Source organism: Diadema antillarum, unplaced genomic scaffold (assembly GCF_040938485.1).
Source record: "Diadema antillarum isolate AM-2024a unplaced genomic scaffold, OU_Dant_1.0 scf00000062, whole genome shotgun sequence".
Lineage (NCBI taxonomy): Eukaryota > Metazoa > Echinodermata > Echinoidea > Diadematoida > Diadematidae > Diadema > Diadema antillarum.
In genome coordinates, this window is record NW_027270951.1 from 221314 (window position 1) to 243776 (window position 22463).

General features: G+C 40.2%; 1 protein-coding gene across 1 annotated transcript in view; it reads left to right on the forward strand.

Moving 5' to 3' along the window:
- Positions 1–417: 417 nt before the first annotated feature.
- LOC139716182 (transmembrane 9 superfamily member 4-like) overlaps positions 418–22463 on the forward strand; it is a 29959-nt gene continuing 7913 nt past the window's right edge. The window contains exons 1-11 of the mRNA XM_071627743.1: positions 418–533; positions 4720–4830; positions 5780–5929; positions 15125–15234; positions 17553–17655; positions 18590–18642; positions 19247–19386; positions 19986–20141; positions 20863–20930; positions 21566–21698; positions 21888–21969. Of these exons, the coding sequence (XP_071483844.1) occupies positions 4720–4830; positions 5780–5929; positions 15125–15234; positions 17553–17655; positions 18590–18642; positions 19247–19386; positions 19986–20141; positions 20863–20930; positions 21566–21698; positions 21888–21969 (1106 nt within the window). The 5' untranslated portion in view covers positions 418–533. The remainder of the gene's footprint in view (positions 534–4719; positions 4831–5779; positions 5930–15124; positions 15235–17552; positions 17656–18589; positions 18643–19246; positions 19387–19985; positions 20142–20862; positions 20931–21565; positions 21699–21887; positions 21970–22463) is intronic.

The following is a 22463-nucleotide window of genomic DNA, read 5'->3' on the forward strand; positions in this document are numbered from 1 at the left end:
ATATCAGCGAATTTTGTCAGGACTGACCGACATTATTACTCCTAAGCCGGTATAATTTCATTATATCATAATACTGAAGAAGAAAATTAGTTATAGTTTCTGAGAAAACATTAAAGATACATGTATTGGTATACAAAAGAAACATGACAAAGTGGATAGGCTACATTCTTCACCGGCACCTTTTGTCAATCTCCTTCCGCCATCAATGGGCCGAGTAGTTTGAGGTCGCATTTTGCGCGTTAACCTCATATCCCCGATGGTTCCACGTCGACTCGGTCGCGTCAAAGCGGCTTTTCCCTGGGCGCTACACACTGTACGTGCATCATGCGCTACCACCATGTACACTGTACCATTCAACGCCTAGCATGCAAAACGCATAGGATGCACGGACACAGTGTGGGCCCAAACCAGCAGGATCAGGAGAAGTCTAACGTTAGTCGTACAGCACTGCTGCAGGGAACGGAGAAAACCCAAGTCTAACGGTAAAACGTCGTTTAATTCCCAGTCACACGTCCAGAATATTCTTATGCAAGGTAAAGTTGCTTGCAAATTGCTCTTCTCTGTAAACATTTCATCATGTGTTTCTCGTATGATCAATGACAATGATTGAGAATGAGGTGTTCATGTGGAGCGGAAAATCAACACATTTTGACGTGCATGGCTCTTAAAATAATTTTAGTAAAGTTTGTTTGATCTAGGTACAGAAAAATAGGGTCTTTAAGAAGTGTCTCATCATGTCGCGGTTGTCAGTTTTCTATTTCTGCCCCTAACGTTGTCGTTGACGTTGCCGTTAGTGTTGGCTCTTGCTTCTATGAAAAAAAAAAAAAAAGAAAAACTGAGCTGAGTGAGGTCTAAATAACCTTAACCGTTATATTCCATATTTAACAGTTGTTTATTTGAGTTAGACTTGATGCATGTCATCAGCTGGTCATGACATGTGCATGTCATGTTTCAGCTGAAATTTATGATGTAGAATCTAGTGTCTAGCTAACTCAGTTCGGGAAACCCACTCACAAGGGGGGCCCCTCCTTATAAGTAACCCGTCCCCCTTATAAGTAATCCCGTCCCCCTTATAAGTAACCCCCGGGGCACCCCTTATAAGGAGTCTCCACGCTTTTTTGCAATGCAACGCGAAAATGAAAGGACTGCGGCAATTCGCTTGATTATGTCCATAAAGTTTCACAAGTTTCCTAGTTATTCACGAAATTTGAGCAAAATCGGTTTGAGGCATCATATCTAAAATCATGGATTTAAATGCGATGTCAAACGACCCATGCGAATGCTGAAATGCGAGCGATTACTGGCGTGAGTGTCGCCAGGCGCGGCGGCGCGGCAATGCTTGAGTGCAGACGTGGCGACTGAGTGTCCGTACGTGGAGATTCCTTATAAGGGGTGCCCCGGGGGTTACTTATAAGGGGGACGGGATTACTTATATTAAGGGGGACGGGTTACTTATAAGGAGGGGCCCCCCTTGTGAGTGGGTTTCCCGAACTGAACTGCGACCAGCCCGAACACGAAATAATTGTGTGAAGGAGCGCCCTGGGGTTAGGGTCTAGCCAACACTTTTAATGTTTTATTGAATGTAACAGTAACCAAAAAAGGCCCTATGATGGCTTCTAATGCTCCTGAAGTCTGAATCAAATGCAGCAGTTCCCGGCAATTGTGCACTTTATGGCCCTGCTATGGTAAATATCGGTACCTCATTTTCCGTACGCCAAGGTGATATCCCATGAACCACCATGCACTGAGCAGCTGACGAGCTTCTCTTGCTATATGGAACGCCGTTTGACAAGGTGGTGACTGATAAGGTCACTAGGGGTTCTAGTATTACTCGTAAAAGCCCACCTCACAGCGTTTCTGCGGAGCTGACACAATATCGAACACTGTGCGATCGCGATATCGCGTGCCTTTGTTCTCTACTGCAGGTTTATCGAGCTTTACATTTACAATTATACAAATGCTGCCTCACACTCACAGAAAGTTGCCTTGATCATGCCGCAAAGTGTGAGAAAGTTGGCAGTACAGTAGTCTACAAATAATATTTAGATTCCAGTTTTGAACATCCTAAGTTATTCCTAGCTCGCCACAACAGTTACGGGAATATTTTTATGCCTCCTTCATCCATCCCGATCCGACCCCATCACAAATCGCGCAAACTGACCACGCGGGCGAGGCTTGAGTGTGTGTCCATGTATTGGCTGCCCGTAAATCGATAGCTTTACACAGTCCTGTCGCTGTACACGAGTGCATGCTTGGCACTTCGCACGGTGTCTGGCTGGGCTAAGTAGTAAAACGGTAACTGAGTATTACTCGTAAAAGCCCACCTCACAGCGTTTCTGCGGAGCTGACACAATATCGAACACTGTGCGATCGCGATATCGCGTGCCTTTGTTCTCTACTGCAGGTTGATCGAGCTTTACATTTACAATTATACAAATGCTGCCTCACACTCACAGAAAGTTGCCTTGATCATGCCGCAAAGTGTGAGAAAGTTGGCAGTACAGTAGTCTACAAATAATATTTAGATTCCAGTTTTGAACATCCTAAGTTATTCCTAGCTCGCCACAACAGTTACGGGAATATTTTTATGCCTCCTTCATCCATCCCGATCCGACCCCATCACAAATCGCGCAAACTGACCACGCGGGCGAGGCTTGAGTGTGTGTCCATGTATTGGCTGCCCGTAAATCGATAGCTTTACACAGTCCTGTCGCTGTACACGAGTGCATGCTTGGCACTTCGCACGGCGTCTGGCTGGGCTAAGTAGTAAAACGGTAACTGTGTAGATGATATAAACACTAACAGTATTAAACAGACTGCCAAATCAGGATAAGTTGGGGGGGGGGGGGGTTTAATGATTATTTCACAGAATAATTTCGCCATTCCGTTGTGTGCCAACTACACTGTAGTATGCACAGCACCCTGTTTGTCTCTGCTCACGCTCGATCCTGCCGCGCCGCACCGAGGGAAGGGCGTTAAAGCAACCATATGGCATATGGATTATTGGTACTGTAAGTGCTTTCATTACACACACACACGTTGACACACACTGCATCCCAACGCAAAATCTCACACACATGCACACAGTACAGTACTGGAAGACATGCTGTCGAACCCATGGTGCCGGATGGGTACTCGAATTCGCACACACTGCTCGATTAGGGTAATCTCGCACAGGTAATACATGTATAGGGCCGTAAAGTGCACAATTGCCCAGTTCCCTCCTTGTCAGGTTGCAATTTTGTTTGTTTTGTACAAAAATGTATAGAATTTGTAGATCTAATCCTAATTTTTGCAAAGCAGTTCCCAAACAGTTAATTTGACTACTGGAGTTCAAATGAGTGAGCTGACGATATTGTGGCACATCGATCAAAGTTTTTCATTCAGTGAGATGAATTTCATGCCAGCTCTGTTTTTATTTGTTGACCATGTTTTTTAATCCACAAGTAATGCAAATTTTAATGTATTTTGCTATGATGTACACTTGTACACTGTACGTTTGTACATAAACATCTCATGATGTTGGATGGTCAGAAAAATGTGTATTTTGTGAAGTGTTTGCTGCAATATTGCCCTGGCACAGCGATTTTCCTGTTTTAAATGTGCATGGTCGCGGTGTTTTAGTCAAATGTGTACGCGGGCGCACAGCGCAAGTTTCCTATCTAGAGACCTACGCTATTAATTCTTCTTTAGCGCTTACGCTGTGGCCCACTTCCCCGAGTCCGAAGAAGTCCGATTCACTGTAGTCAGTGGTCGGATCACAGTTCGGCTCATGATTCGGCTGAGGGGGATGACAGCTTTAGCAAACTTCTTTTGTGATGTCATAATAACAAGCACATAATGCACGTACCCTGGCATTACTACAGACTGCACGATGCGCAGAGAAGACAACGAAGGCAACGTTACTTACGTATGTAGCAACACCTACACACTTTACTCTTGATGGCAGCTCCACTTTGGTAATCTTCGTATCAATGCTAATGGTGATCGGCAGTATCATCAACAGCGCCCTCTACACTACCGGGACTATGCACCTTTAACAACCCAGTAGCATGGAGAGACCATCAAATTGTCGTAAAGTGTAGACCTACATGTATGGGAAGGCTGGCCCAACCCGATATTTAGGAACTTGCAATCAACTGTGTGCTTTTACACAGCACACACGCAGCTGAAGAGTGTTGACCGGAGAGCGTGTACAGGTATTCGCTGACAGATACACTGTAACTATCTCAGGCCTGCTGATATTATACTGTATGTACAATGTAGAACTATCGCCTCTGCTAGTCGTGATTTTCAAATGTATACAATACATGTACAAGTGTATGTATTGTACAGTGTGCATCAGTGGGCAGCAAACGAATGGGTTCAATTGGGTCAACCCTTCATCAAACCAGTTAGACAGCCTCTTCAAACTACTGGGTCAAATAACCCCAGTTACAATGACAATGAAACAGTAGCATCTGGGCTGGATGATCTGTACATTTAAGGAGAAACAGTTATCCAGGCTCTTGTCATAATGTACATGATATCTTTGAATATTTGTTTGATGAGGAGATATCTGTTACACAAAAGCAGATTTGTGTTTTGTGTTACACATGAGCAGATTTGTGTTTCTCACTTCCCATTTTGAAACATCAAGAATACTTTCTGTTGTATTTGTATCTTCTTCATTGATCCTTGTAACTTTGCTGTCACTCTGTTTTCTCTTCATTTCTCCAGATGATTTCCTACATATTCATGATCTTTGCTGCAGTTAGCATCACAGATGCCTTCTATGTACCAGGAGTAGCTCCTGTGGATTTTGCCACTGGACAATCAGTAGAGATAAAGGTTTGTATTTAAATCCTAAGTATCTCTGTCAAAATACATCATATAGACCAAGAATACAGCCACTTTTTGATTATACAGTGTAAATCACAAAGTTTTGCATGGTTTTTCCAAGAGTATCAATGTTCAAGTGTATTTTGTACAGCAGAATGTTCTTCAAACTTGGATACATTGTAGCTCGAGTTTGTTCTAAAATGATTGAGTATTCAAGTTCTAGTAAAAGTCACGTGTGTGAATGCTGAAACCTGTAGGTCCTCACCACCCATATCAATAACACTTATGACTGTTGGATGTACAATGTATGCACAAAGGATTTTTCTAATACTTCTGTCAGTCCACCAAAAAAGAAAAGAAAAAAAAAAATAACAAGTTTCCACAGAAGGTGTAGTTTAGAATGACCAAAGGTTTTAATAGTAATATTGCAATAAACTGCTTCCTTTAATAACCTGGAAAAAAAATGATTGTGTGTATACCATGCAAGTATCAGGTACAACTATCATTCAGGTACAAAACCTGTATGTCTGATGTATAAAGTATTGCAGGACATTACCAGTACAGGGCCACAAAAACAAGAAGGGCACAAGTTTGTATCTACAGGTGTTGTGCAAACAGTGCAATTTATGTCAAGTATATATTAGTATGGATTTTGAAGCAAATTACAAACTAATTCTGTATATGAGTGAACTTGTGTCATGGAAAAGATTTTTTTTAGGGGGATGGGGTGGGGTCAGGTCTTGTGTCAAGGAAAAACCCATATTGTTTATATAATTGTAAATGCAAACACATTTATTGTGAAAACATTGTTTTGCAAATCAAACACATTTATTGTGAAAACATTGTTTTGCAAATATTGACATTTCAAATGTGTATATGAAGATTAGTTTAGATTTTCTGAAATGCGTTTGACGAGTGAATCTCCTATTTCTCCGTTTGTATGTTCTACTCACATCAGGGGGTGAAGCTCACCAGCACAAAGACGCAGCTCCCCTATGAATACTATGCAGTCAAGCTCTGCCCACCATCGGCTGGAAACATCCACCACGAGTCCGAGAACCTTGGAGAAGTCCTGCGAGGGGACAGGATTGTCAACACCAAATATGCGGTGAGAGAGAGACTCTAGGGCTGTATAACTTTGTTGTTTGAATACTGACCAAAGTGTCCAGTTGTTACCACTTTTAATAGTAATCAGCATGACTAAAGAACTGGACTTTGACATTGTCCCATTCGAGCAGTATTCCCATGTACAAATGTACCCATTCAAGTCTGGATTATATGTGACCGGCTACAACAAAAGTATCCGAAAGTCGGGGGACTTGGGGGAGGTCGATTTTTTTCTGAAGGTGACATGACATTATTTCTTTACTCTTCAGCTTTAATTTTATTAGTATCAAACACGACTCATAAAAGTTGTCTGCTGCAGAGATATCGATGATTTTATGAGAGTATGTCGAGTGGTCTTTAGAATTCAGCGTTTTGAGAAAGCTGCCTTCAAAGTTTTCCTTCTGACACAGTCGTGATCACGGAGGTAAGGCAGTTTTCACCTATTGGCAATAGAAGGAATACTCCTAGCAACTTCCACTATGTTCATTCACGCTTAGCGCCAGCGATCCATGCACAACCAATCAGTAGCCAGGATGCCACACTCTGTCCAGTAAGATCACTCCCTCGTTGTTAGGGGCGGAGTCTATCTGCGGCGCTAAATCCACATCTGCGGACATGTTTCTGTTCCGTTGAGAGTCAGAAAATCATGCCCAGAAAAATGCTAATTTCTTGCCTTCCCTCTGTTCAGTTAGCTTCAAAATTTCGGCAGATGATAGACAAAACATTAGACTGCAAAATTGTGTCGAAAACAGAAATTGGATGGTTTTGACCGATTTTGATGATCTAACTTCAAAATCGATTTTTCTTGGCTCAGTCGTCAGTGACTTTCTTATCCTTTTGTTGTGGCGGGTCCTACATTGTATATGCAGTTCTGGCCGTACTCTGAATTCTATCTAGAGGTCTAATCCACCTTGAACCATGCATGATCTAGTCCATTCAGCCGATGGGTGCATGATGACATGGTGCTGTCTTGTCTCACGCCTTTGACTTTGACCCCTTTGTGTGTGTGGCCTCAGACTTTGTGCAAACGGCAATCCCTGATTCCAGTCCCTTCCAATATTATTATACAGTATAAATGTATACACCTGTCACAGGGAAGACTTACACTGAGAATACAAGTGTAGATGACCTCATAATGTATTTCATTGTCTCTTTTGAAATCTGATTTGGAATTGGACCATGACCTTTGACCAATAAACCTTTGACACAACTGGCCAAAAGCAGTTTGATAACTGCAATACAGTAACCGAGCTGTGGTATGAATTCTATGAAATCTTTGCTATGAGGAGCATTAGTCCCTGAGTTAGCAAAATAATGGTTTTGACTTTATACGTGTACTTGTAGACCTTGTCCTTATGAATTTTATAAATTCATGATCTTTTCCAGAATCAAAAGAAAAGAGAAGAAAATGAATGAAAAATGTTCGTCTTCTTTGATGCATAAACTTTAAACTCATTCGCCAATTTGACAATCCAAGTTTTCATCATGTAACGTAGTAAATTGTAAGATCAATACATCTGTACTGTAACTTCTGTCTTGCATTTCCTTGAGCCCTTTGAAATCTTGTATCAAGCTATCATCATGTAAAGAGAAAAAACAAATTATGCTCACAACATGGTTATTCCAAAATCTGAAAGTCTCATGCACAATCTGCATTCTAGAGTGCAAAAACCTGTTTTGTACACTGTGCAGCACCTAAACAACACCTGATATTTACTCATTCTGTGATGGAATACCAAGAGATCTCTGACAGGCAGCTCTAAATTGCCTTTGTGAATAATAGTAGAAGACTCACACGTGGCATATTTTCCTTCGGTAAACTTCTGAGGGAAGAGAAAGAGTTAGTTCTTATGCAGTGTTTGGTTGAGTGGTTTTCCTTTGGATTTGGGCAGTTGTTTGTTCTTTCTATTCAGAACAGCCTCCTCCCGTTTTGGTGTGTGCACTTTTTTGTTGAAACAGCCAATCTCAGCTCTTCATGCATGCGTGTAGTGCTTTCTCCAAATTGCCCGTAATGTGAAGACTGTGCCTGAAAATGTCACTGTAGTCATTGTGGCTATAGTTTGATGTCAATGCTAATTTTGTTCTTAAAAACATGAAACAAAAGTGTAGTGCTATTGTACAAATAGCTGTACTTTATGTGGAAAAGATGAACACACGTACAACAGTGTCTGTCAGTTTAAATGCACACATACAGTACTGTACATTATGTCTGGTGAATTATACTGTTCATCGTAACATCTGTTTCTGCATCCAAATATCACCAGATTAATGCAGTGAACATGATTTTTGTGGAGTGTACATAATATGTAGATTAACATTATTACCACTGCGTACTGCATACACCGAATATTTGTGAGGTTTTTATTTTCGTGAATTTCATGAGTCAGCCTCTGCTACTTGCAAAATTAAAGACGCGATAAAATAGTGACTTATTCCGATATGAATGTGATGCACACGTATTACATTTTTCCATTCAGTACAGTACTCAACGATTGCGAATTTAACTACTCGTGAAATCGTCTGGAAGTCCTGATTCACAAAAATTTAGACTCGCTGAATATATGGCGTATTAAGTAGTTACAAATAATGTTGGCTTGATTCGGCTTTTCATACTCATGGGAAACAAACAGTATTCACAAAGATGGAGAGGTTTTGAATGTGCTGCATACACTGTGTATGTGGTAAAGCAGACTTTACTTTTTTTTTTAAAAAGCCAATTTACAGTATGCAGCACTGTATCAAGTCTGACAAGGCCTTTTCTTGGATGGGGGGGGGGGGGGTGGTGGTTTAAATTCCCATAATACTGTATACGCTATATATTTCGCGGGGGTTTTATTTTCGCGAATTTCGCGAGTCGGGAGCTATTCGCGAAATTAACAACACGCGAAAATATTACCTTCCAAAATGAATCCCTTGCCTTGATGATACGAACATTTCAGTACTAGAATACCATGTCACGGCTTACAGAACAGACAATACTGGCTAAGCTTGTTTACGCACGTCCACGTCTACGTACGGATACTGAGAGCCAATCCATTATCGCAAGGGGACCACTCGTCACAAATCTAGCACGATGGACTTAACCACTTCAAAAATGTTGAATTCTAACTTACTAGTTCGCAGAGTTTGGCAAGTTTTTTTCATGCAGTGTATAACTAGTATCATTCTTATATGCTAATAAGTTGAAAATTCACACTTTCTTTGCCACTTCATATTTTCTCTGGTCCCCCAATCGCGAATTTAACCACTCGCGAAAATGTGTGACATCGGCAATTCGCGAAAATTTATGTACGCGAAAATTATAGCGTATACAGTAAATCACTCTCCCTGTTGATGATCCTGGCTTATCCAATAAATGCATCATACATTGTACTCCTGACATGCAACAGGATAGCAGCATCAATTGATCTGTAACTGTGCAAGTGTGCACATTTCAGGAAAGTCCAATTACCGGTACCCATACCTTTGACATTAAATATGTATTTGCAGAGCAAACATGTTGTATTGATCTTCTTTGCCAATTCCAATTCAGAGTCTGTGGTCCATAAATCAGGAATGTTTTAAACTCAGTTCAACAGCTGGGCTTCAATGGCTGAACAATTGATTATGTGTACAATGTACACACAGTATATGTCATCATCCATATGTCCCATCTATCCAGAATGAATGAAATTTTTAGTTGAAAGGGCAGTATTCTAGAAAAGACCTTGTAAGAGTAAAGTAAAGTTGGTATAAAACAGTGATGAAGTTATGATAATACAATTTTACTTTGTACATGGTAATTTTATATTGTCTGGCAATGATAAGAAAAATAATTTTGCTGTGGAATTTATCATCTTGTCTTCACGAATTGGCAAATTTCATTCAAGTTTAGTACTGCATATTCTGTATTTTGGAAAAAAAAAATACATGGAAAGTTTTAGATTCATTAGATCTGCACATTTACTAGGAGGAAAAAAACAGGGTACAAAGAGCTGCCAATTTTTGACAGAAGCATGTCCTATCATACCAAAATATCTTGTTAATTTCAGGATCAAATATGAATTTTGTTATGGGGAGGCTTCAGATAATTACATTGTATGTTTAAATTTGTTATGTGTTTGTCTTTGTTTTTTAAGTCTGTGTACTTTTTTACTTGATTTCTGTTACATATCATTATTTGCAGTATAGGAATAAGGTCTATGTATTGAGATTTTCTGAAACAATGTATTAAAGTGTAACCCAAGACTTTCATTCAGCCACACAATGTACAAATGTACAATGTATACATTATACATGCTGCCATCATATGGATTATTATTATTTCTGCACACAGCATTGGGCAAGGAATGTGTAGACACATTTTAAGTGTACCACCTCAGTGCTGATTGTTCTTTGATGTGGTGAAGACATGGAATAATACACTTGTACATACATTTGTACTACACACCTCCTTACAAAGCTTGTACAGATTGTACATGTAGTTCATACATTGTTATTTTTGGTACCCAAACTGTGCTGCATTGTTCATCTGCCTGTGTTTATGATTTGTCTCAGGTTTGCAAAAGACAAATGCAATATGCCATTCACTGATATGATTTGGCACTTCAGGTTTCTACTGCTATAGGGTCAGGATATGATTGCTAAAGGCTGTATAGATCTCACCAACGGAGACGTCTCTGCGACGTCTCCAACTTATCAGTCGCATCAATCGCGGAGACGTCTCCAACATAAAAAAAAGGAGACGTCTCTGAGACGAGTTATGGCAGGTGTCAAAAATTTTTTAATATGATAGGAGCCGTTGCAGGATCACCTGGCTTGATCTAGGCAGGATGTCAGCACGCAGATGGGTCACGGGGTTTCTAAAGTAGGTCAAACAACGTCAAATAGAGTCGCAGAGACGTCTCCGCGACCTCTCACCAGTTTTTCTGGTCTCCAGCAGGTCTCGACGATGTCTCTGAGACGTCTCGGAGACATCACTGAGACGTTTTAGCAGTCCCGGATATAATTAGTCTCCGCAACATCTCCGCAACTGATGGAGACGTCTCGGAGACGTCGCGGAGACTTCGCAAAAAAAAATGTTTAAATTTCTTGCGACTCCTCGGATACTTTGTAATTTTCAGGAGACGTGCACGATGTCTCTGCAACTAGCAAAATCTGGAGTCGCGAACTACAATGTAGTTGCAAAACTAGTTTCAAGCCCAGTGAGATACCCCTATTAGAACTGAACTGTCATTTTCAGATAAATGTGCAATGAAATTGGAAGGCTCATTGACAAAATCAAAATGCGCAGCATTAGGGGCAGGGGTTAAAGGGACTGTCCAGTACTGGTTGAGGTGGGGATTCATGTTTTGAACATTCCTAAGATATATAATGAGAAACATTGTATGTAATATGAAAAAGCATTTAATTTTAAGAAGGATTCAAAGCTGATTTGATGAAAATTGGTTTTCAGATGGCGGAGATATCCCAAAAAGTGATAATAATTAAAGGCGACAGGCCACGCCTGTTATTAGGATCTCTTTGTTTCACCTTGTTTCTTTATATCTCAGCCATTTCAAAACCGATTTTGATACCCCTTGAATTGTATGCTCGTTGACATCTCATAGAGTGGTTTCTGAATATCGTGCAAAACGTTAAAAGCTAAATCCTCACCTCAAGTAGAATTGTACACACCCTTTAACCAGGGCTCCACACTAACGTTTTTGTTTGGTGGCCCGATGGGGCCACCAAAATCCTCAATTTCAAATTTTTTAGTGGCCCGAGAAAAAAATTAGATAAAAGTCCTGTTTTTTTTTAATGAGTCAAATATCTAAGTTTTATCATACACCTGTAGTAAGAATTGGAAGTTGAACATACTGTAAAACATGATACAAAGTGTATATTTGCGGCACGAAATTTTCGCGAATTGGAGCCGACTGCCTTTTTCGTGGCAAAAATTTTTCGCAAATCACCACTTGCGTTCAATGCATATAGTGTAGATTAGAAATTTTGCTTGCATTTTAATTTCGCGAATCTTGGCGCTCGCGAAATTCGCAAAATTAGAACGCACGCGAACATTCCTCGTTTTACAGTGTCTACTCAAAAATATGTGACCCGCTTCAACAAAAGGATCCTAAAGTCGCTGACGGCGGAGCCGAGAAAATCGAGTTTGAAGTCGCATCATCAAAATTGGTCAAAACAACCAAATTTCTGTTTTTGGCATGATTTTGTAGTCTAATGTTTTGTCTATCATCTGCCAAAATTTCGAAGCTAAATGATCAAAGGAAAGGCAAAAACTCAGAGCTTTTCTGGGCCATGATTTTCCGACTTTCAACGTGAGAGAAACGTGTCCAAGATTTGGATTTAGCACCGCAGCTAAACTCCGCCCCTAGCAACGAGGGAGTGATCTTATTGGTCAGTGCGTGGCATCCTGATTACTGATTGGTCGTGCGTAGACCGCCGGCGCTAAGCTTGAATGAACATCGTGGAGGACACTAGGAACATGCCTTCTATAGTCAAGCAGTGAAAACTGATAGCGTCGGAAGGAAAACTTTGAAGGCGTTTTTCTGGAAACTCTGATTGCCTCAACCACTTGACATGCGCTAATCGTAAAATCATCGATATCCCCGCAACCGAGTATTGTTATTAGTTGTGCTATATATGAAATTAAAGTAGAAGATTAAGGGAATAATGTCATGCCATTTTCAGAAAATTGACCTCCCGCGACTTTCGGATCCTTTTGTTGTAGCGGGTCACATGTACCTCAACAAACTCGCAACACTCACTCTCAGGCACTCATTCAGTCCTTTTCATCCATCCTTTAAACAAATTTAACTGCTAATTTCCGGCCCAAAAAGTTACATACCTTGACATACTTATATTCAAACAATTTTGGTGGCCCAAGGTGGGCCACCAAATTTGCCCTTTTTTGAAATTTGGGGGCCCTGCTTGAACTATTTGATGAATTTGCAAATGTACAATGTATTGTATGTGCATGTACAAGATACACTGTACAATGTACAATTGTTTCTGCTGCTAAGTACTTGTATTACAATGTATGTTGGAGTGTGATGGCTACTGAACCATCATTTTCAGATGAATGCGCAAATTAATTGGAAGGCAATTTGATGAAATCAGAAAGCGCAACAGTTATGGCAGGAGTTGACTCGTGGCATTGAAAGTGTATTGGATTGGATGAATCTCATCAATATTTCAGGACATGATAATTTCTGTCGCATATGTACACTGTACTATAGTGGAGTGCTGAAGTGTTGCATCCACTTGATTTCATACTCACAATGTCCTGTTAGTATACTCATGGAATGATGAGTGCAGTACAGTTGTAGGGCAAGAGTTTTTTACACATTAAACTATTCACATTCCACACATGCATACAAATGTACATGTACAGATGTACTGTAACACAAGGTTGTTGTACATGTAAACGAGTGTTATTCCCCCTGTATTTAGAGCTCCTCAATGCATTTTGATTTGTGAAGTGCAGTTGCTTTGATGTTGAGTACCATGATGCGCTACAAATGTACAAAGTATACAATTGTAGAACAGTTCTTTGTTTTGGGAGGTGGGAGGCTGTCGTTATCAATAGCTGCATTCACAACAGCGGGATAACAATCACAATCCATACAACGTAGCTCAAGATTTTTTGCACGTATTGACACAGACAAAAATAGCAGGATACGTGTATCAATTGCAATTCAGATCTCAAGATTTTTGCTAGTGTGCGCATCCATGAACAGAAATATTGCACTAATTGCTGATCATGATAATTTGCCAAGGAATCTTGACGGGCATGAAATCTGCCAAACTGGCGCCCACAATATCCTTCACTGTGTGTGCTTCTCTTTGCCTTTTTTGTTCTTGCATATATGCATGTCACAGGGGTGTGGTGTGCACGTTGCTGTATGCTTGAAATGATGGGATGTGAAATCTTGAGATTATTTGCTCCAGCATTTACATGGTCACCGTGGAGCAAATTATCCCAATATTTCAGAAGCAAGATTTCTTTGTATCTGCATCATGATACTGATCGGGATAATCAGCTACATTTTAGTTTTTCTTTTTTTGGGTCCGCATGGGCATAGATCGTGAGATTTCAATTGCGATACAAATCTTGAGGTATGATTGCGATGCAAATCTTGAGATTTGTATCTTGATAATACGCCTACGTGTGAATCCCACCAATGTGACATTCATATTCAATAAGCAAACACGCTATTCGTGTGTAGTTTCTCACAGAGCTTTAAAGGGACTGTACAGTACTGGTTGGGATGGGGATTCATGTTTTGAACATTCTTAAGTGAGATAATGAGAAACCTCATATGAAATATGAAAGAGCATGTAATTTTAAGAAGGATTCAACGTTTATTTGATGAAAATTGGTTTTCAAATGGCTGAGATATCGAAAAAAGTGATAATAATAAAAGGCAACAGGCCACGCCTTTTATTAGGATCTCTTTGTTTCACCTTGTTTTTGGATATCTCAGCCATTTCAAAACCGATTTTCATCAAATAAACTTTTGATACCCCTTAGAATTGCATGCTCCTTGACATCTCATAGAGTGGTTTCTGAATATCTCGCAAAATGTTAAAAGCTAAATCCTCACCTCGACCAGAACTGTACACACCCTTTAAATAAATTTCCCAATCTTGGCATCCACCCGGTGTGCCTCCTCACTGATCAGTGCCAAGTGTCCCTGAACTTGGCTGTCAAAGAACAGTCTGGGGATCATATACTAGTAATCTCCTATAAATCCTTGCTGTATCACCTCACTTCAGATACAAATTTACAGTATATCACATACAATTGTGTAATGGGACTATGTATGACATTGCTGTACTCAATTGCATTGACCAGGGAGGCGAGACAAAATACATGTACATTGTACCTCCCTGGATTGACAGATGAGCAGTTACAATGTATGTGGGTCAAGCCTCTGGGATTTTCATTGTACACATGGTGAATGCTACAGTGACATTCTGTACTCTAGCTTCTAACCCGTTGAGGACGGGCTAATTTTGCTATTTGCATTTCCCATGACACCTGCCCAAGTACACTCGGCACCCGTCTTCAACGGGTATACCACTATAGATGCAAAGTGCAGGGATGCATGTTACATGGTTTTAATGCATTTACACTGTCAAATACTACCATGTTCTTTCCTCTACTTCTGTCCTTGTATTCTCATCCTGGTTATCACACCTTGCTATTATACAGGTACAAATGAAGGTGCAGCACAGTTGCAAAGTGTTGTGTGAGGTCGAGCTGAACAAGAAAGAAGCCCACACACTGGTTCAGAGGATCAAAGAAGACTACAATGTACACTTGTGAGTATATGTACAGATAGGTTGCTTGAATGCAAGGGCAATAAATAATTACCTGAGAAGAATTTGTTTTCTTTATTTGTATTAAAGCGTGTTTTAGCCATTGGTGCGACACAATGCAATTTGTTTGTGCTTGCACGAAATTTGTATGATTGTCAGTCAGCTCGGCATGACAGAACACTGGGATTTGGGTATTGGTCGTTCCAGGGGGTATAGGGATTACTGACACACAGATACTGAGTAGTTCTGTGGGTCTTTTCCAGGTCAATTACATTTGTGGGTTTAATTGCACAATTCATAGAAGCTTTAGGTCAAGGACCAAGTTTTGATATCATTTCAAAGTGCACCCATGAAAGAAGAGAAGACAAAGAAAGCATCAGTGGAGATATTGGTCAATGAGAGTATGAGTTTCTGAGGCCTGTGATCTATTGAAAATGGTTGAAGATTATGTCCATGTCATTGAGTCATGCAGGAGGTCTTGAAAGACTTACAAATTGATGGTTGTGTATACATGTTTCTGCATTGTATGTGTATACCTGTCTTGTCTCTCTTGTTTGTAAATGTATATCTTTGATTAGTACTCATATAGTAGTACAAATGGATGTGTAGTGTAGTTGTGCATTTTACAAAAATGTACATTGTATGTGCCATGGGAGTTGTGACTTTGTGCATGTTCATCTTTCATCCTGCTTTGTCTTTCTTTCTTTTTTCTTTTTTTTAACCTTTGCTATTAAAAGTGTCAAAGTCATGAAACTTGGGTTCAGGCCACATACAACCTTGTACATATGTGGTACTTGTATTCAAAAATACACTGTACAAATTGTAGTGTACGTGGCATGACTGGTACAGGAGGTGTCACAACCAACAAGTGCTAAAGTCAGGTGTTTCCTTTTACCAGTGGAGGGTGGAAGTAGTCATTAGTATTAGATAACCGTTGTGACAGCTATAAAAATCAGTGCATTTGCGGTCTACCTTTTGCTGATGAGCACAAGAAAGTACTTTTTACTTTGTGCTATTTTTAAAAAATCCTCTGTACATGTACTGTAGTCTAACATGTACATGTCATGGTACAACACACCAATTAAAGGGGAATTCTATTGGCATATTGAAAAGTTTAGCAAAACAGAACTTCACAAAGTTTTGTAGAAATCAAACAAAACAGATTGAACAAATTACTGTATTCTCCTCCTCCTCAAAAGTCACTATTTGCCATGTTTAATACAATGAATTGTAAAGTACTGCACCACAATTTCTGCAAAGAATACAATCCTTTCCCTTCAATTTTGTGTCCGTCAAAAGAAAATCAAGTGTCTGGGAGCATTCTGTGCAGGATGTAAAATCGTCGCCTTGATCCTACACAATGTTTCCAATACATGTCAGTTGTGACCAGCATTCCTGCTTCATGAAACCCTATGAAATTTTAAAAATTCTATAAAAGTAAATGATGTTTTTTAAATGTTATTTCAACTTTAATCTGCAGCTAAATGTCTTCTGATTCCATTTGTTTCATTTTCCTCTTCATTTAAGACAACTTGAACTTGTCGTGAAATTTCACTACAGTTGTTTCACGTGGTTATCAACTGGTTGTCCAATGCAATTACACGTATGTATACCTTTCATACACTGTACTCCCACATGCTGTACCAGTGTGCATCAGTACCGTTGTCACTCCTGGCAGGGTCGTCCCATCCTCGTCTGCTGCTGTTTCATAGACCCTGTTTACAGTGCGAGGCTCGGCCGCGGCCGAGCCGCGGCCGAGCCCTCCTTCATTTCAGTGTAAACGCATTTAGCCACGCTCTGGAGGTGGTCTCGGCCACGGCCAAGCCCGGCTTCTTCTTGGTGTAAACGCAAACTGGACCAAATGCTCGGCCAAATTTAGTCTGGCTTCCAGACCCTCTGCCCATACTATTTCGCTATTCACGATATCAACCCCCTCAACGTCGAAAACTAGTATAGTTTAAGGTGGTTTTGTCCTGCAAAGGATTCTTCCTTCGGCAAAGGCCTTTGCCGCACGGAATCCAGTTGGCAAAGGGTCTGAAAACCAGGCTATACCAAATTGCGTTTGTTTACAAGCAGAGCGCCACTACGACAAAATATTGAAAGGTTTGAATTAAAAGCGGGACCGAGGCCGGCAGTGTAAACGGACAAAATTGCGGGGCTCGGCCGCGGCTCGGCCCAGCCCTGCACTGTAAACGGGGTCTTTGGTGGCCAGGCAAACTTTCCTGTGTATTTTTTTCTTTGTTGTTTTTATTTCTGTCTTTGAAGAGGAATGATTGATGTGAATACATTCTTTCTTTTCCATTTTGCTTTCTTCATGGCAGGATTGCGGACAATCTGCCAGCAGCAACAAAGATCCAGATTGAGAATGATGGCACCTTTCAGTATGCCCACGGCTACAAACTTGGTTTTGTGGCCAACAGCAAGGTCTGTCAGTGCAAGTCAAACGAATCCTTTAACATCCTTGCTTTTGTGAAGAAAAAAAAAGATATTTGGTGAAATTAACTGTTTTTTTTTTAACTCAGTTTTCTTATTTTTCACTATACATAATTCTGTTCATTATTTGCTGTCACCATTACATGTAATATCTTCCTTTCTCTGAATCAATCTTAAGTTTGGCAGATTGAAAGTGAGATTCTTCCTAGATAAAAAGTTTACATTATATAGAATTTAATACAGCAGTATTATTTTATGTATAAGCTGTTATTTCCAAGAGGGATTAATATTCGCAAATTTTGCGAATCACAGTTGGATCGCGAATTTAACAACAAGCAAAAATGTCTATGTGCGCTGTGTTGATAGAGCACTAACGTAAGCGTCAGCGTCGATTCACGAAAACATCTCGCGAAGCTGTCTATGACCTCGTTATTCGCGAAAATATATGTACGCGAAAATAACAGCGTATACAGTAAGAGAGTGCTGTATTTCATATGAATAGCAGAGCAAAAATCTTACTCTCATGGAGAAAAATATATGAGCTGTCACAGGATATATGCTGTATTCTTTTTTCTCTCTCACTTGTCTTTATGGGAGCTTTTTTGTTAAAATTAGTTAAATATAAATGTATACAGATTAGTTGTAACAAGAAATGTCTTTCTGTTTGTTTGTTTGTTTGTTTGTTGGTTTTTTTTTTGGGGGGGGACACTGCATTTTCACTTTATTGAGATGGTATTTACCTTTTTGCAAATCTGTGTATTAATGGGGTCATTGTAAAATAAATAATAGGTTGCAATCAATACAGATTGTATCATCTACTACTGTGTACTGCTAATCCATATATGAGGAAATGAAAGTTATATCAAAATTGCTCGTGTTGTAGGTTAGAAAATTTGATTTTGTTTTTCCTGTTCTTTTTATGCAGATTTATGTACATAATCATCTAGACCTCAACATGAAATATCATCAACTGACTGAGTAAGTGAGGTTATCTTTTATTTAAAACATGGTAATTGTTTTCATTCAGGCATCATTCTCATGTCTAGGTCTTGATGAAGCAAAAAAAAAAAAATACACACAAAAAAAACCACGAAGTGAGGCTTTAATAGCTGATATAACACCAGGATTTTGAATGAGCAATACTTACACATGTATGTATCTTTTGTGATTTTAACATCTTTAGTAATAGTAAAAGCAGTTTTCTTGCTTGAGAAACCATTTCGTTTTTTGCAATTTCATGAAACATCTACACTGTAGGTTCACAGAAAATGTGTGTGACTGCATGTTGTGTCATTCAAGTAACCTTTCTTACAGTTTCATGAATATTCTTTAGCCAAATGTATGCTTAGCTTGCTTTCAAAAGATCCTGTTGTAAGAATAGTCTGGTGATAAAGTGAAATATTTGCTAGGAAGGGGAATCCCACCTACAAGTTTACTAGCCAGTGAGTGTGTTTACCAACATCTTGTACTTCCAGTTCTTAGACCAAAGCTGAGTAGAGAGACTCTGTGGTTGTACAAAGCTCTGTGTGGCCTGTCTTTTAGATGTCACTTTCTACATTTTTCCCCTGTCCTCCTTGTGTAGAACGGAGTTCCGCATCGTCGGCTTTGACGTCCATGCCCGCAGCCTGAAGCATGAAGCGGGCAAGAAGGAGTCGGACGACTGCACAGCGCCCGCAGTTGACCAGAACCCTCCACCCGAAGCCATGGAGGTTGTCGCTGATGGTGAGTAGGAGCGGGAATGGCAGAATTAAAAAAGAGAATCCACAAAAGATGATGCATTGATATTCCATCACCTGGAACTTACATGTGATTTATGAAATTTCCAAAAATCTCCAAACCGTGAAAATTTCCACTGTTACAGTACTATGCCTTCATGTCAATCCAGATGACATCGTGGTCTCAAATACATGGCATGCCTCAAATTTGATGTACAAATGTGTGCTGTTGAAAGTAGCATTTCACAGAAATACTTGCAGGGGTTACAAAAATCACAAAGCTACCCACAGCGCATGACATACTGTGTACACCATATATTTCGTGAGTCTTAATTTTCGTGAATCGGGAATTCCCGACGATTTCGCGAGTGGATAAATTCGTGATCGTGGAGTCTTGTACTGAACAGAGAAATGTACACACGTACATACGTCACATCCACATCGGGATCAGAGTCCATATTTTCATGTGTCTGTAATTTCGGGAATGGCACCAGACTCGCGAAATGTGCGAAAATAAAAACCACGCGAAATATTTGGCGTGTACTGTAATCATAATAGTTTTGTAACGCATTGCATCATTTCCATACCCCTCACCTCCATTTCCAGCTGAGAAGCAGACACTAGTCTTCTCCTACAGCATCAACTGGGAGGAGAGCGACATTGTCTGGGCCTCCCGCTGGGACACTTACCTGGCCATGAGTGATGTCCAAATCCACTGGTTCTCCATCATCAACTCCCTGGTCGTCATCTTCTTCCTCGCTGGTGAGTGGATCTGCCAAGTCTCTTTAAAGTGCTTGTGCCGGAGGCTCTCTGAAAAAAAATTTATAATTTGATTTCCTTCTAAAAGAATATAAAAGCCTATCTCTAATATAGCACTGTGAACACGTTTTGAGGTTTACATATCACACTAGTATCTTCTTGAAAACTCTTTGGAGCATCCTTGATATGGTGGCTGAGTGTTGACAATTGAGCCTTTGAGATGCTTGATAATTGAGCTTTTGAGACGCTTGATACGCACTGTGTCTCCCCGAGGGCTCTGTAAAAACTTCCTGTTTTTAATGTGGAAACGCTAACTGATCAATCAGAGATGTACATGGGTGTACACAGACACACACACATAAACACAGACAGACATGCACACAAGTATATATTTGACAATAAGATTAGAATAAGCATAACACAGGGATTGCAAATGAGGATACATAATCTGGCACCTGTGGAGTTAGATAATGCTGCTTTTGATATCAAACATAAGATAACATGTGAATCCTAAATACCCGATTCTGATAGATGGAAAGTTAGTGAATTACGCTTGATTTTTATGTTTGATACCAGTTTCAGTATGATATCAGTATCAGTTTTAATATCAATTTTTTATGCAATGGACTCTGTATCATTACCTTTATGTGGCTGTTCCTGGTAAAGCTTTTTGATCTTCAAACTGATCACCCTCCCTGTTTTATGATATCTGTCCCACTACAAGGTATCCTGACAATGATCATGATCAGAACACTGAGGAGGGACATCGCCAGGTACACCGAAGAAGACGGGGTGAGTGACATCCACACTGGCTGCAGGCAATGACTCCCCTCCCTGCAAGCATCTCATGGGCTGTGTTCAAAGTCTGTTGGGGATTTTAAGAATCAGGGAGGGAATTGGTTAAATTCTTGTGTTGCCAATGTCAACCTTACGTGATATGATGAAACCTTTTGTCGGTATACATGTATGTTCTATGTATTGCGTGTTGTGTTTGCAAGAAATAAAGAATTATCCGATATAAAGTACTCCTTTTTATTCTTAATACCATGGCCAGGCATGATAGCACCTTGTGAATCTGTGTAAATCTTATGCCAAGAAAAGCAGAAACAGACAATAACAAAGTGACAACAACAAATTGAGTCCTTGTTACGAAATTTATGTCAATAACTTCTAGGAGATTTTCATGATTTGCTATCATGATATAGGACTAGCAGTCTATATGCACAGTTAAAGTACATCTCAATGCAAACTCTATACTGTATTTGTTACAGTAGAGGAGAAGAAATTGCCATGGATTTATGTCATGCATTATGAACATGGTGAGTTTGAATTGGTTCTAGCCCCCCCCCCCCCTTTCTGATTTCTAGACACTCCAAATCACATTGCCACAAATGTCGAAGTGCTGTACAATTCTTCCACCAATCTAGGAGGACACCGCAGAGGAGACGGGATGGAAGCTGGTCCACGGTGACGTCTTCCGCCCCCCTCGCTTCAAGCAGTTCTTGGCTGCCCTAGTTGGTGCCGGAGTCCAGATTCTTTGCATGGCCCTCATGACCATTGGTAAGTTGATACATTTCAGTTTGATGTGCTATCAGACTTACCCGCTAAATTTGGAGCAAGCAGGTTATGTCTTTTCAACGTAACATTTCGTTTCACGTTAACAGAGTGGCGGCTTGCCACCATTTGAGCTCCATTTCTTGCCCAGTCTTGCTTCTTTCAACTTGATTTTTGTATTTTTGTCTTTTACAGTGATTGCAATGTTTGGCATGCTGTCACCGAGCAGTAGAGGAGCCCTCCTGAATGCAGCTCTCTTTGGCTTTGTGTTCTTTGGGTAAGATAATCTCTGCATATCAGCAGAATGCCTACAATGATAGCTGTAGATGACTATGCAGATGTACTCTGAGAATATGTCTTAGATAACTCCTATCTGTTTAAATCGTTTTGGAAACTGAGGAATTTGACTTTAGTCCAAGCCTGATCAATTTTTGACTCCCCTCAGGCCCGTTTCGTGAAGCAGTCAGGAGTGTTCGAATTGGTTTCTGTGGTAACTGCCGTTGCACCAATTGACAACAGTTTCATGAAGTGGCGCCCCTTGGTGCCTGTGATTTTCTGCATCACGAGATGATCATGATAAATTCAGATTTAAAGGGCAAGGTTCAAACAGAGACATGCATCAAGTCTGAAAGGGTTGCAAGGAAAAAAGAAAAGTGGAAAAGTGAAGATGAAGGTTTGTAGGCGAGTTTCATTGACTGATGTCCTGTGTGAACCTCAACTGATGTTGAGGTGCACACTCATGTGACTAAGGATTTGATATCAGGACTGCTG